The sequence below is a fragment of the Cyprinodon variegatus genome, unplaced genomic scaffold, assembly GCF_000732505.1.
Source record: "Cyprinodon variegatus isolate N-32 unplaced genomic scaffold, C_variegatus-1.0 Scaffold1360, whole genome shotgun sequence".
Classification (NCBI taxonomy): Eukaryota; Metazoa; Chordata; class Actinopteri; order Cyprinodontiformes; family Cyprinodontidae; genus Cyprinodon; species Cyprinodon variegatus.
In genome coordinates this window covers 35,429-49,309 of record NW_015151813.1, presented here as the reverse complement: position 1 = coordinate 49,309, position 13,881 = coordinate 35,429, and the positions used below count along the sequence as shown (strand labels likewise).

At 36.8% G+C, this 13,881-nt stretch overlaps 1 protein-coding gene across 7 annotated transcripts in view; it reads right to left on the bottom strand.

The window, feature by feature from the left end:
• LOC107103009 (collagen alpha-1(VII) chain-like) overlaps positions 1–13,656 on the bottom strand; it is a 91,652-nt gene extending 77,996 nt beyond the window's left edge. For all 7 annotated transcript variants that reach the window (XM_015402504.1, XM_015402507.1, XM_015402505.1 and 4 more), the window contains exons 1-2: positions 13,504–13,656; positions 6,303–6,468 (exon numbers count right to left, since the gene is read on the bottom strand). In XM_015402504.1, the coding sequence (XP_015257990.1) occupies positions 6,303–6,378 (76 nt within the window). In that variant the 5' untranslated portion in view covers positions 6,379–6,468; positions 13,504–13,656. The remainder of the gene's footprint in view (positions 1–6,302; positions 6,469–13,503) is intronic.
• Positions 13,657–13,881: the final 225 nt, after the last annotated feature.

Below are 13,881 nucleotides of genomic sequence, written 5' to 3'. Positions count from 1 at the left end.
AATTTGTACAGTTCTCCTGACATTTCCATTTCTTAAAGTGATCAAATGTAAATAGCATTTGGAGAAAAAAGACATGTCAAAACATTTATATGGAAGATACATTTATATGGAAGAAATATTTTCAGAGCATTAAATATATATAGTGCAATTTTGCATGGTTTTGGTTTGGTGTTGAAAGTTGATACAGAGTCTGTGAAATGAGTTAGGAGTTTTTTCAACTGTTCAGCAGTCTGGTGGTGGTGGGGAAGAAGGTGTTTCAGAATCTGCAGGACCTGCATTGGGTGCTTCGAAGCCTCTTCCCAGAGGGCAGCAGGGAGAACAGTTCATAGTGGGGATGTGAGGGGGTCATTGATAATGTTACAGAACTGAACTTTAACTCTGTATTTGAACCACCGCCTTGGGGAACAGTGGACTGCCATTGTGCGGCACCCGGAGAGCAGTGTGGGGTTAAGGGCCTTTTCTCAGGAAGTGTCAGTCTGTGGCAGATGGGCTGGAATTCAGAACCTCAGGATTCCAAGCTCTATGCCCTAACCACTAGGACGCCACTCCCCCCATTTATATTGATTCAGAACATATCCAAGAAGCATCTTTTAGCTTTTAGCTTTTGTAATTTAAAGCATTTCCTGCAGGAATGCTCCCCCCAGAGCTGTGGGAGCCAATCAGAGGTAGAGTCATTTTGGCAAATACAAAAATCCATAAATACATTTGCATGCATATATATGAGGATCCTTTATATCTAAAAAAAATTCATTTTATGTCGAAATATATTAGCCTGCCAAATATTCTAGTTAATGATATCAAACAAACGTTAGGTGGAAATCAAAGAAAATATTTTAATGATTTGAGACGTGTCCTCTAGACTCACCACCAGAGGGCAGTATTGTTCCACCATGTAGGAGTGTTTCCTTTCCCCCAGCCTCTGTCATGCAGCCAGTTCACCACACAAATCCCCATGAATTTTTAATGAGACACAAGTGAGCCAAAGAGACCATCAATATTCTGAGCACTCCAGCAATAAAACTTTAGTATAGCAATGAGGAACACTTAGAATAATAAGGTAAACACACCCAAAATCAGGGTCAGTTGCCACGCTTAACAAATGCATTTAACTTAAGTTTGAATATATTTAGATGCTTTTAGGTGTGAGATAAGCAATCTGGATATAGACACACACATACACACAATCTGCTGTGTCTGCAAACACCTTTTGAGTCAATATTCTGGCATTACATATGCAATAAACAAAAGTGACAACAGCATTGATTAGGCTGGTGAATAAAAGATAGGCTTCGCTGATTGTTCTGTAAGTGATAAGTGATTCTCGCCTGTCCTCAATTTGATTACAGAGCTTGCTCCCTTCTAATGCTTCTTGCTTGCCTTCTTGCTTTGGCTGCTGTCCCAGGATCCAGGGAAGCTGACATATGTCCCCGCGCCATGCCCATCCAATATTATATTCACCCTTACACACCTATACATCTCATCAAGGCAGCAAATATCACAAGGAATCCAATTTTTGCGGCCCCCCGCATGCTGAGCCAACATCTTTGCGTACATTCTGGCTTTGGTTTATGTTCAGCAAGAGCACATTTATCACTAACGAGATAAAATCATTGATGAAATTTCAAAAACTACAACAATGCGCATCCATTTTATCCTTCGAGTTGAATCTCACACAGGCAAACCAGCCACATTTTGCATAAGCAGCAAATCTATTCAGTCGGATACTCTTTTGAGTCCTCCGATTATTGCAAAAGCACATAAAACGTGGAGGATGCCCTGAGCTAGAAGCAGCTGGGGGCTTTTGTCAGTCAAAAAAAAAAAAAAAAAAGAATAGAGTGGGATGGAAAACAAGATCAATTATCCAGAGGTTTGTGTCTCTGGGCTGGCAGGCAAGATCGACATGCCAAGGATGAGGACACATCACAAGTTGAGAGATTAGTAATGTTTTTATTGAAGGTTATCTATGCAGACTTTTCAAAGGTTAAAACTCTATTGTTAACCATTAGACATTGCTCAATACCTTCAACATATACAGCAGAATACCACTAAAACACCCCTTAGTGATGCACTACTGCATTCAGCACCACCAAACACAAGGGAAGCGATTCACATTTTTAAAGAGCAGGTATCTTAGAAACATGAAAGCTAACAGGGTGAGCATAAACACAAAACCTTTAATGCAAAAAAGTCATTTAAATGAGAAGTACAAACCTTGTGAACAGAATGGAGATATTAAACAATAAAAGACCAATGCCAGTTAGGTAAACTAAACATAACTGGAAGTGCTGTTTTCAGTGTCATGTTCATTGCAATTTATACATTCAGTTTATATGTACAGTATGTGACATGACCTTCATGTACCAATGGTCCCTTCTTCTGTGCTACTTTCAGGTTTTACACAAAGAGCATAATTCTTAAAAAATAAAATCTTCATCATTGCATCCTATGGAGGAGTTTCAAAGCACTCTTTGCAAAAACTACTTTGAATTTGGCCACACAGTTTTTTAGCATGACAAATTTGTTCAAGTTTATGTAGCAGATTCTCGATACCATTTAAATTCAGACTTGATCAAATATTTCCATTTTAAATTTTACTTATTGTTCTCTAACTAAATCATCATTTATGTTTGCTAAATTCTAAAGATAAAGCCTGGAACTGGACTCATTTGGTACAACTGAAAAACCCTTATAATGAAACATGCTGGAGTGAACAGAGTTTTCACCAGTTGCACGGAGTTGAATGACATTCCTTTGGTAATCCACCTGCACAAACTTATTTCAGTGAACTGCTGAAAAAAAGGTGCTAACAAGGTTGTTTTCCTGAGAAGAATGATTAAGGTTGACTTTTGGGAGATATTTCAGTTGTGAAAAAAACAGTCGAAGCTTTTAAACTCAATGAAGGTCATCTATCTTTTTAAGATAATGCTGGACTGAAGCTAAAGTTGAGAAATTACATGAAAATAAATTTTTTTTTTTTTCTCAATCAATATTACATGAAGTTTATCGTATAGGACCGAAATTTTAAAGTCAGTGCATTATTGTATAAGCACCAGTATGCACCTTTCCTGCTAATATTATATTAAAGCAAGTTATTTTATTTTTATCTAATATTATAAGGCTGAAATGCGTTATTTTGCCATTTATTCATTGAGAATTTCTAACCAGCCAATCCAGACAACAAAAAATATAAACCAGGGGTTGTTTAAATAGCTTCTATCAATTTTTCTATAAAATTGCTGTTTTTTCCTTGTTTCCTGTCCAGCTCTTGTACCTGACTATGAAAGCAAAGTGCACAGCATGTGGGTCTGATCCTGTGAAAAGGTCAGTTAGAAGACCAAAAAAAGTTTAAACAACAGCAGCTAAAGTCTAAATGTCACAACTAAAATGTGCACCACAGATCATATACAACCTGAGAGATGTTTGTCTGGGGTTTATGTCCTTTTAGGGCAAAATCATTCTCAAAATATTGAAAACAAGTCTAATACATTTTTTTTTATTTGTCATGGTTGCCTTTTAACCAAGCATTTTTTTTTTTTTTTTTCATGTTAAAACTAACTTCAGGTAGGTAGACAATTGTAATGATTTATGATTTAAATTTAGTTGTCAGTTGAAGATTAAGCAAAGGAAGAACCCAATACACTTCAAGTCAAACAGAAAAAACTGTAGTTTACTGTCCTGATAAGAGAAGGAGAGTCATCATTTATTTGATTTATTTATTCAAAGTTTGTTTTTTTTTTTGAAGAAAAAAATCTAGTGCTTTCTTTATTGTAGCATTTCAATTTAAAATGCCCAGCATTTTGCAGTTCTAACTCCAAATTAATTATGTTTGGAGTACATAAAAATGTGAAAACACTAAGGTAAATTCCCCTTTATTCTGACACTCCTTAAATAAAATGCAAGAAGCCAACTGGCTTTTGAAGTCACCTTATTGGTATTAAAATTTCTATACTTTTTCTTGTACTTTGTCGCAGTATATATCGAACATATCTGTGAAGACCTCAAAGTTTGTTGGAGAAAAAATAATATCACTAGGACTGAAGAACATGGCGGAGATAAAACTACAGATATTTTAAAAGCAGGTTTAGGTCATAAAAAAAATATGAAGATAAACCATTACAAAGAGCCATGTCCATTCTATCTTAAAACAGGTAGCCAAATCAACAACGGGGTCCGAGGCAAGATGGCAGACGGAAATGACATGTTTTAAGCAGCTCTGGGTAGTAAACCTCAAAAGATGTGTTATACGAAAAACAAAAATGAAATAAATATAGAAGGACTGACCCAAAATGAAAAAGCCATTTGAAAATGATGACAAACAGGAAAAATACTATTGATCCACAACAATATTAGAAAAATAAAGGATTTAATTGAATATAGAGACTTAAAGGTAGAGAGGATGATCTTTCATTTCTGGGTGGATCATCTGTATAAGTGGTCCTCCTAATTGTCAATCATTCTTGTGATACGTTTACGTAAGGTCGTCCTACGTGCTCGCCCCGTTAGCTATCGTTTTCTGCGCATGCGGACTTTCAGGCGTATATCTGTGGTGACCTACAGTTTTAGACAGTAGTCATCACCGCTGTTCTTTTGAAAATGACCGAGGTTAGATAAAAAGTGTCTAGGGAGAGTATGAGAAGAAAAGAAATTCTCAGAAGAGGCAGATATATCCCAGAATGCTTTGAGCGGAGACCTCTCCTGCAAAGCATTATGGGAATTGTGGTCACAGCAGCCCCCTATCAACATAGGCTGTGGCTACCAGACAGTGGCTACTAATAACAAAGATGGCACAGGCACCATGCCGTGGTCTAAGTGATCCTCTGTCTGACCGATACGTTAACTGAGTTCACTATAAAGTCCATTATATAATCCCCGCTCTATATAGTGATTTAGGGATTTAGGGATATGGCAGACGTTCGGGCACAGTAGGCTTGTATGAGCTAAGAGAACAGCAACTTTCAAACAAAGCGTGCACAATGAGAATTGGGCTTATGCGTGCCCTTGCACGTGCATTTTTATTTTAAGTGGAGAGGGCTGGTCTTTTTGAAAAAATTGGAAATTGGGAAAATCCTCTACAAAACCTTTAATCAATGATGAAGGCTTATTCTTTTCTTAGATTTTTATAAAGCCTTGGATTCTGTGGAACACTGATTTTTGTTTTCAGTACTAAATATTTAGGCTTTAGAGAAATTTTTATTTGATTGGAGGCCTATATCAGAACATCAATAGCCGTGTAAAACTACCTAAAGGTAGGACAGCTAGATTTAACATTAATGTTTGTATTCCTTAAGGATGTCCAACTTCTCCATATCTATTTATTTTAGTTCCAGAAATGTTAGCTGTTTACCTAAAAATAGACATCTTTAGTATGGAATTAATCATTAGCTCGTTAGCAGATGACAAAACCCCTTTCTTGCAAAATGGCCGTCAAATTCATATAGCAATAGATCAATTAATTTATCTATTAATTTATTTATTTATTTTCGTATCTCTGTAATTTCAGCCCAAGAAAAAGCCCCGCTTTGCACTGGTTTATTACAATGATCCCTAAGAAGAACTTATTAAGTTTTATTTTTTAATTTGATTTCAAAAGAATTGTAATGTTTTCAATTGTATATACAATATTGCATATGGAAGCTGTTTTTTGCCTTGGAGTTGTTTATATTGTGTTATGGACTGAACCAATAGCCTGTAGGGTCAGGTAATGACATTGTAGTCATTGCCTTCAATAAGATACACCGTCAGCAAATCTAAAGAAGGAAGGGCTTCATTCACGTCAGAGATATTTATACGTTTTCCTATAAGTCTATGTTGTAATTTTCTGTCGATCATGTTCCAGGTGAAAGATATCCAATTTCTGATTTGCTAAATGACCTTTAAATGACATCCAATAGCACCTAAGGCTAACCTTCTGTATCTATGGGATGCATTTGGCAGGCTTGCAGAAAGAAGATATATATAGTGTCCATGGCACCAGCAGATAATTTGTTTTGAATAAAACTTCAACTGGTTTAGAATCTACACTATGAATTAATCACATGAGAAGGTTTAATGAAGGGACACTTGAGAAGACTTGAGTAGCCAAGATATGTATTTTAGGAAGCTCCATTAAACAGTCATGGGTTGGACTGCTAATCAAATAGATTATAGCCAAAGCCTATAGAAATAAAAAGCAGTCATTTAAAACTGAAGTCGCAAAAAAAAGCTTTGAACTCTCAGAAATAATAGAAAGCAGAACTATCTGATGGAGTAAATTGTGTTTGAGAGTTGTTCAGGCAACAGTCGATATAAATGTCATCACATACCTTCAACTTGTGCTGCAGCCCTTTGATGAAAGAGTGTGAAGCACAACAGAAAGATCCAGACAGATGAATGCCCCATACTCGTCTTCCTCCTCTAGTCACCTGTTCCTCCTTTCCGGCTCTTCTCAGCTCCACTTATCAATCAATTACTGCGCCTCCTTGCTCCCATCTGAAAGTACAGAGAATGAACTGGGAGTGGCAAAGTAATTAAGGACCCTCTAAGATAAACACCCAGACAGTTTTTGAATTTGCAAATGACTTATAATTAACACGCAAAACTCCCACAACTGCAGATCAAGATTGTTTTCCTTCAGCTCTGATAAAGTCTTGCAGTTTTGCAAACGCTTTATTTCTTTCAAAGGCGCCTTTCAAGGCCTTGAGCTGTTGCTCGCCACATCACTTTCACTGCAAACAGTTTTGGAACCTAGTCCCTATAGCCAAGTAAATAAAAACATTTTTTTTTCTTTCAGGTTTTCTTTACCAGGTTATTTACTGTAAAAAAAAAAAAAAAAAAAAATTACTTTTGTAAATATTAGAATATCTAAATCAGAGTTTGTCATTTTAAATTTGAATTGTTCTTAAGTTCTTTAGGTTTTTTTTTATTTTTAAATATTTGTATAATAATTTATTACCTTGATTTTTACATTAAAAATTGCCATCATCCCTCGGAATTGTTATTTTAGCCCCCTTAGTGGTTTTCCACAGCCTATTTCAAGTTCATGGATCATTTTTACAGACAGAAGCATGGTTGTGCCATGGAATCTCCCGTGTCACCAATTGTAGCGAACCTTTACATAGAAGAAATGGAAAAGAGAGCTTTGGACATCTTCAGAGGAACACCACCAAGCCATTGGTTTATATATGTGGATCACACATTCATCAAAATAAAGTGGAAGCTTTCACAAGACACATCAACTTTGTTGACCACAACATCAAGTTCACCAGAGAGGATGCTAATAGCAACAAGCTACCTTTTCTAGACTGTTTGGGGAGTATGAAGGGAAATGGAAACCTCAACATTGAAGCCTATAGGAAATCCACTGACACAGACCAATACCTTCTTTTTGACTCACACCACCCACTGGAACACAAACTTTCAGTCATCAGAACAAAGAACAGAAACACATCAAAGATGCTCTTCAGCAAGGAAATCCAAAAGACACCCAGCAGAACATAATGGTGAGAAGATCAAACGCAAAAACATCTCCATCCCATATGTTGCTGGAGTCTCTGAAAAACTCAAGAGGAATTTCTTCAAACACAAAATCCCAGTACATTTCAAACCTAACAAGACCCTTAGACAGAGGCTAGTGCATCCTAAGGACAAAACCGCCAGACCAAATATGAGCGGAGTGGTGTAAACAGTGCAGTGCAGTAAGGAATGCTCTGATCTTTATATTGGAGAAACCAGACAACCTCTCCACAGATGCATGGCCCAACACAGAAGAGTTATCTCCTCTGGACAAGACTCTGCGGTACATCTACACCTTATGGACAAAGGACATCTATTTGAGGGCCAGAATGTTCAAATTTTGGATAAAGAAAATAGGTGGTTTGAGAGGAGCGTGAAGGTAGCCATCTATGTTAGGTAAGAAAAAACAACCTTAAACAGAGGAGGTGGACTCAGGTTCCAGCTTTCTAAAACTTACAATGCAGCTATTGTGTTAATCCCTTCCTGTTATCATTGCAGCCACTCCCTGCACAGGTGAGTAAAGGACCTCGTCCATTCAGCCAGTCCAACAATCCCATCTAACGACCCATCTTTCAGACACTTAGATGGGTATGGGGTATTGCAGTCTAACAAAAGTAGCTAAACGACACCCATTCCAAATGGGTTGACCCCTTCGTCGGTTCCAATTTGCATGTTTTCAAAACAAAAACCAGGCTTTTTTGGGCTACTGTGTAAAACCTCAAACTCAATGCTATTCCTGACATTTTGAATTAAAAAAGCTTCGTGGATGGGAAGAGAAACGTCTTTAAAGTCAGAAACCAAGTCCAGTGTATTTATTTTCATTTTTTTGAATGACCATGACCTTGATGACCGAGAACCTTCACCAGAATATTAATATTCACAGGATTTAACTAACCTACAAATACCTACAAATTACACCAATATGACATCGATGACTCAAAATGGTTAGAAAGAAAAGAGTGCCTTTAAAGAAATTTCTCATTTGCTTCAGTTAAAGTCGGTTTTCACAGTTTAATTAATACACTGAGCAGAAGTGGTTCTCATGGGACAGTTCAAAGGCCAAAGCCATTGCTAACCAAAAAGAACATAACTGTTCTTTTCAGATTGCCCACAGATAGCTTGGTGGCCCTGATCCAATACAACAAGAATGATAGTCTGTGAACTGACAAGTCAAAAGTGGGAAGTTTTGCATTACATCAACAATAAAACCAACAACATTTCAAAAGTAGAGCATAACATTGCAGAAAATATGATGGACTAAAATCAGCGGGTTTAGGCATTTGAAAAGCCTTGCAAAATAGACGGAGAGATGAATTCTGATTCTTACAATACAACAGGAAATGAAAATTTCCAACCACCAGTTTATAACTATAATCTAAGGAGCACTTGGGTTATATAGCATAATACAATCCAAAGCTCAATCCAGGGAACCTCTGACTGCCTCAAAATAGATCTTGGAATTGCCAAGTCAAGGGCTTAACTTGAATCCTAATAGGATGCTGTATAAAATGACTGTTAAAAGGTTATGAATGGTCAAAACCTTAAGACAAATATGCCCCTTTTTTATTTATTTATTTATTTATTTATTTTTTACAGTGCAGTAAAGCTAATTGGAACAAAAACACTCTGCTTCTGATATAAATATCACTTGTAATTAGAAGGCTAGACAGACATATCAAATGTAAATTACAACTCTTAAAAGAAAATCCTAATCTAAATAAAATCTAAATAAAATCTCTATAAAAATCTCATTAGAGGGTAAAAGTTTACAAAAACCAAAGACTGGAAGTCTTTTCTCAAGGGAAGGTATTTATTAAACATCCTGGTTGTGCTAACATTGATTCCTGGGGGCTGGTGCACATTTCCAGCAATCAATGAGCAAAGAGAGCAGTGGTATTAAATAATGAGACATTTAAAAGTATATCTACATTCATAAATTCAGGGTTTAGACTAAAATAGAGTGAATGTATGATTTTGCAAAGCAGTACAACAATTAGCTTGAGACTTTAGCAATATCCAGCCCCAACATATTACAAAATGTTGCATTTAGTTATTGATTTTAGCCCACACGTCTTGCTAATTCATCAATTGAATAATAAACATGTACTATGTAAAGTGCAGTCAGCATCTGATCTAATCTTTAGCACATAATACATTATACGGCAGTAAGAGTTGGTTAAAATCGACTGAATAAACAAAGAAAAAAAAAGAAATAACACTGATAAAGAGAAATGATGCTCTCTGCTATGTCTTACATCTGATTGCTAATCCCCACACATCTTGCAAACGTGCATGTGAGAACAGCACCAGCATGTGCAAATGCCTAACATCAAAAAGAGTTCTGCTGCTTCACTCAGTAACATGACAACGTTTTCAAAAGTTCTTTTGGGTTTGAATGAGTCCCAACCCATCTATCAGGCCAATTCAACTTCATGAGCTTCCTCATGAGAGCACTTCGGCTGTAAATCTGCATGATTGCGGCATAAAAAATAAGATAAACACGACTTTAAATTCCAGAAAAATTCCTCCATGTGATTTGACCATCTGGTCTGACTAAGCCAGAAGGGCTGCAGGCTGAATAGTTTACGGCTCCTGCAGAAGGAAGTGAGAACTGGCAGGGCTTGAACTCTAATGCATAAGCCAAAAAAAAATTCACTCTCCCTCTCACATACCAGTGCAGATCTAAGATCTGTCTCTGCATGCATCACCTTTGTACTGTACTGCAGAGAGGAGAGGCTCTTGTGTTATGATGAATGGCAGACAGAGCCTTCCAGCCTTGTGCTGTGTCCATGCTAAGGTGAGTTTTAAATGGGTATGAGACTCATAGACGTGCATTAATACGGTACTTTAAAGATACTTAAAAAAAAAAGTAAGATATTAACATAAAATGTAATCAAAAGCATTTATAGTCAAAATTAACCCCAGTCACCATAGTCTTTAGCCATAAACAGCCCATAGCTGCTGTCCATTATAGATTATAGGAGGCATCCATGTGCATTCATGTGCTGTAACCACTGAAAAAATTAGGAATGTATTAAGAATAGAATAGAATAGAATACAGTAGAATAGAATATCATTTTTGGGGAAATTTGCAATGGACTCAAGGATGTGTAATGCACAGTGTAGCTGTGGTGTAAGACAGCTTGTGAGTGGTGCTAAATGTTTGATTCCTCTACCTAGTAATCGATGTCAGTCATTTGTTGCTTGTTCTAGATGGGTTCTCAGAGCTAACAGGACATGAACATTCAGAAGTATTCTTAAGGATCCCAAGGTGTTGCCAGCCAGGAAGTGATTTTTACTATCAAAGCGTAATGTTGGGTCTTCATCTCATGAGACATTCTGGTAAAACTACAAATAAAGGCTATTATAAAGTATCCTGCTTCATAACACAGAGGAGCATGGGCTAAACTCTGAGCTTCCCTTTGTAAAAATGGTTCTAATCTAAGCGCCAAACTGATGAAGCCATTTCAGACGCTTGTAAATTGGACCTCATTATACCATTATTTATCACTCTGGAACACAAACATACCGGTAAATTAAATCCATTTGTTTTTTGTGTAGCTCTTCCTTTACTATAAAAGATAAGAGCAGCCTCCACATAGATTACTTTCCAGATTACTTCTATCTTTTTGTCATGAAAAAGAGCAATCTGCTCAGACATGTAGGTGCTGGCTGATATCCTTGTTTCTTTACACACAGCTACAAATAACAGTCATGTTTGTTCTTTGGTTTGAAGATGTCAATTGCCGATTTACAACGTGTCTCAAGGCACTTTACACTGGAAAACACAAACACACTAAAGTTATCAAATAATGCATTCACAATCAGTTTATCTAACTGGTTGATTGTTTTCCATCTAAGGACAGTTTTACTTTGCAACAATCCCTATACCTGTACTGAGCATGCATGTACTGTAGCAACAGTGGAAAAGAAATCTCCCCTTTAAGAAGAAGAGCACTCAATCTGCCATAACAAAGTACAAACCATCCACTCCACAATTTCGCCTTTAAGTTCTGTATTTAAGCAAATTAGCAGGGTCATTGAGAAGGGGAAAGTCCTTAGAGAATCCAATATGCACAAACAGTACATTGTCTTGAGAATGCAAACAGCCCTTGTTTTAGTTATTCAATATCAGGTTGGCATTTAAAAGCTTCTTCATCACTCCCATCTAAAAAAGAAACCTCATGAACTAGACAATCCTCCAACAGCGAGTTAGAAAGTCATACCTATTGAGTCTTTTGTGAGCCAACCACGCTTCGAACTTGGGTACCTAGTGTCACTCAAGGAAGAAAGTATTACAATTTGCCTTAATCTTATGCTTATGAAAAAGTTAGAGAAGCTTGCTAAAAAAAAAGGTAGTAAACATTGCCAGGGGCCTGAGAAATGAGACCTGGATAGTAAAACCGCACCTTCTTGTAGTCTTTCTTTAAATAACCTAATTGGTGTTTTTTTCCAATCTTCCTTGAGAGTCTGAAGGCTATTTAGCAGCTACATCTATATTAAAAGGTGAATCTCAATATGTAGTGAACAAAATGTTCATTTTAAATCCTATACATTGACCATAGATTAGGAGAGGGGCATTATAGTTCATCTGTTTGGAAATGGATTTAATTATTTTCAGTGTGCATTGAACAAACAATATTTTGCATCTTATCTTAAAAGGCTGCTATTAAGTGATTTCAATTGAATACTTTTTTTTTTTTTTTTGTTATTAATTTGACAGATTGGCAATCAATGAAGTTGGAAAAAGATGTTTTATGGTGATTTATTCATTGTGGAAGTACTATTTTCTACAAAATTTCTGTCAGTGTAGCTTTTTTTAAGCCTGAATCCTTGTGTTGCTCCAAATACCTAACTTATGACCAACACGGATGTCAGACATCATCACTGTTCATCCCAACAATGCCTCAAGACATCTCTGCAATTTCTACAATCCTAAGTCAAATACACAGGCATGTCCTCAATGATCCCTCTGTGACTACAACCTGCACTCTTACCATGCTGGGATCACAAGGATTTTTCTGCTTTGCCAGAAAGTAAGTGCATTTGTTGTGTCTGCAGCTTTTAGTTCATCACTTTTCCAGGTGGATTATTTAATGTTACAAAATAAGGTTTACCACCTCTGGCCTTTATTCCCACCCATCCTCTTTTATTTCCTATCTCAACTTTTTACACACACCCACACATATGCACACTTCATATGCCTCCAAGTCTAACTGCATGTCAGCCATTTCTAGATAATGGCATTTTCCACCTCACCACTTCACAGGATGGATTATCCCCGTAGGTGGGAAACTGGTGACAGTAGAGACGCATGCGCAACATGCACACTCACACACCTCTCTGAAGCTACTGCTTGCATTGGCAGATGTCTTTGGTGTAAAAAAAAAAAAATCTAGATCTAAAGCTGGTTCAAGCTAACAAATACAGGAAACTTTGATATGCGACTTACAAGTTACAGATGTTTGCCAATATAACACATTGCATTTGCATTTGGACTCTGGTAGGTCCACACAAAAATGTGAAATAGCTCCTGTTTACATAACAGACAATTTCCTTTTCTGACATTGCTCTAACCAACAACTTGATGTGCTCTTGTTATCCATGATACACTAGAGTTGACATGACTGCATAAGGCCATTTGTTGAATTTGCATGAGTAGATGCACATCTAGAGGCAAATGCACACGGAGGCAAAGAAACGGCTCTGCACAAAATATTACTGTATGTGTTCTTAAAACAATATAGACCATTTGCATTTATCATTTTATTTTTATACCCAACAAGGAGCAAGGAAGGAAAATTACTCTGCTTTGACAGAGAGTTCTATTTAACGAGCAGCAGAGCATCTGAAAATTAGAAATCCTGGCCTTAATCCAAAGATTCAGTCTTTAAAGGTATCCACGCTGTTGAAATCCATAACTACTCTGTAAAATGTCATATTAAAGTGCAATTACTAAAATGTGTTTCAAATATAATCCTAGAGTAGGCTCTGGAGTTTTTTTTAACTTACCAATGAAGACATTATCCTTTGAGTTCAATCTTTCAAGAGTCAAAAGAAAAACAACATAAAAACTATCCAAGTCAAGCTGCAGATTATCAAGTGAAAGAGAGCAAAGAAGTAAATCTGTCTGTATCTGAGAGACAGAGGATAGGTGTGTTAAAGTGAATGAATCAGTTTCACTGAAGAGAAAAGTTTGGGATAAAAGGGGTGGGAGTAAAGCTGCAGCAACCTGCTGGATCCAAGAGAGCTCAAATGACAGATAACGCTTGGAGAAAAACATCCAGCAGGAAATTAGCTGCAATTAAAGATAAAATATGACCCTACATTAGTGTCTAATGTTGTTGAAAAGCATTGATTCAAAATTAAAGGGCAAAGTTTAAACATATT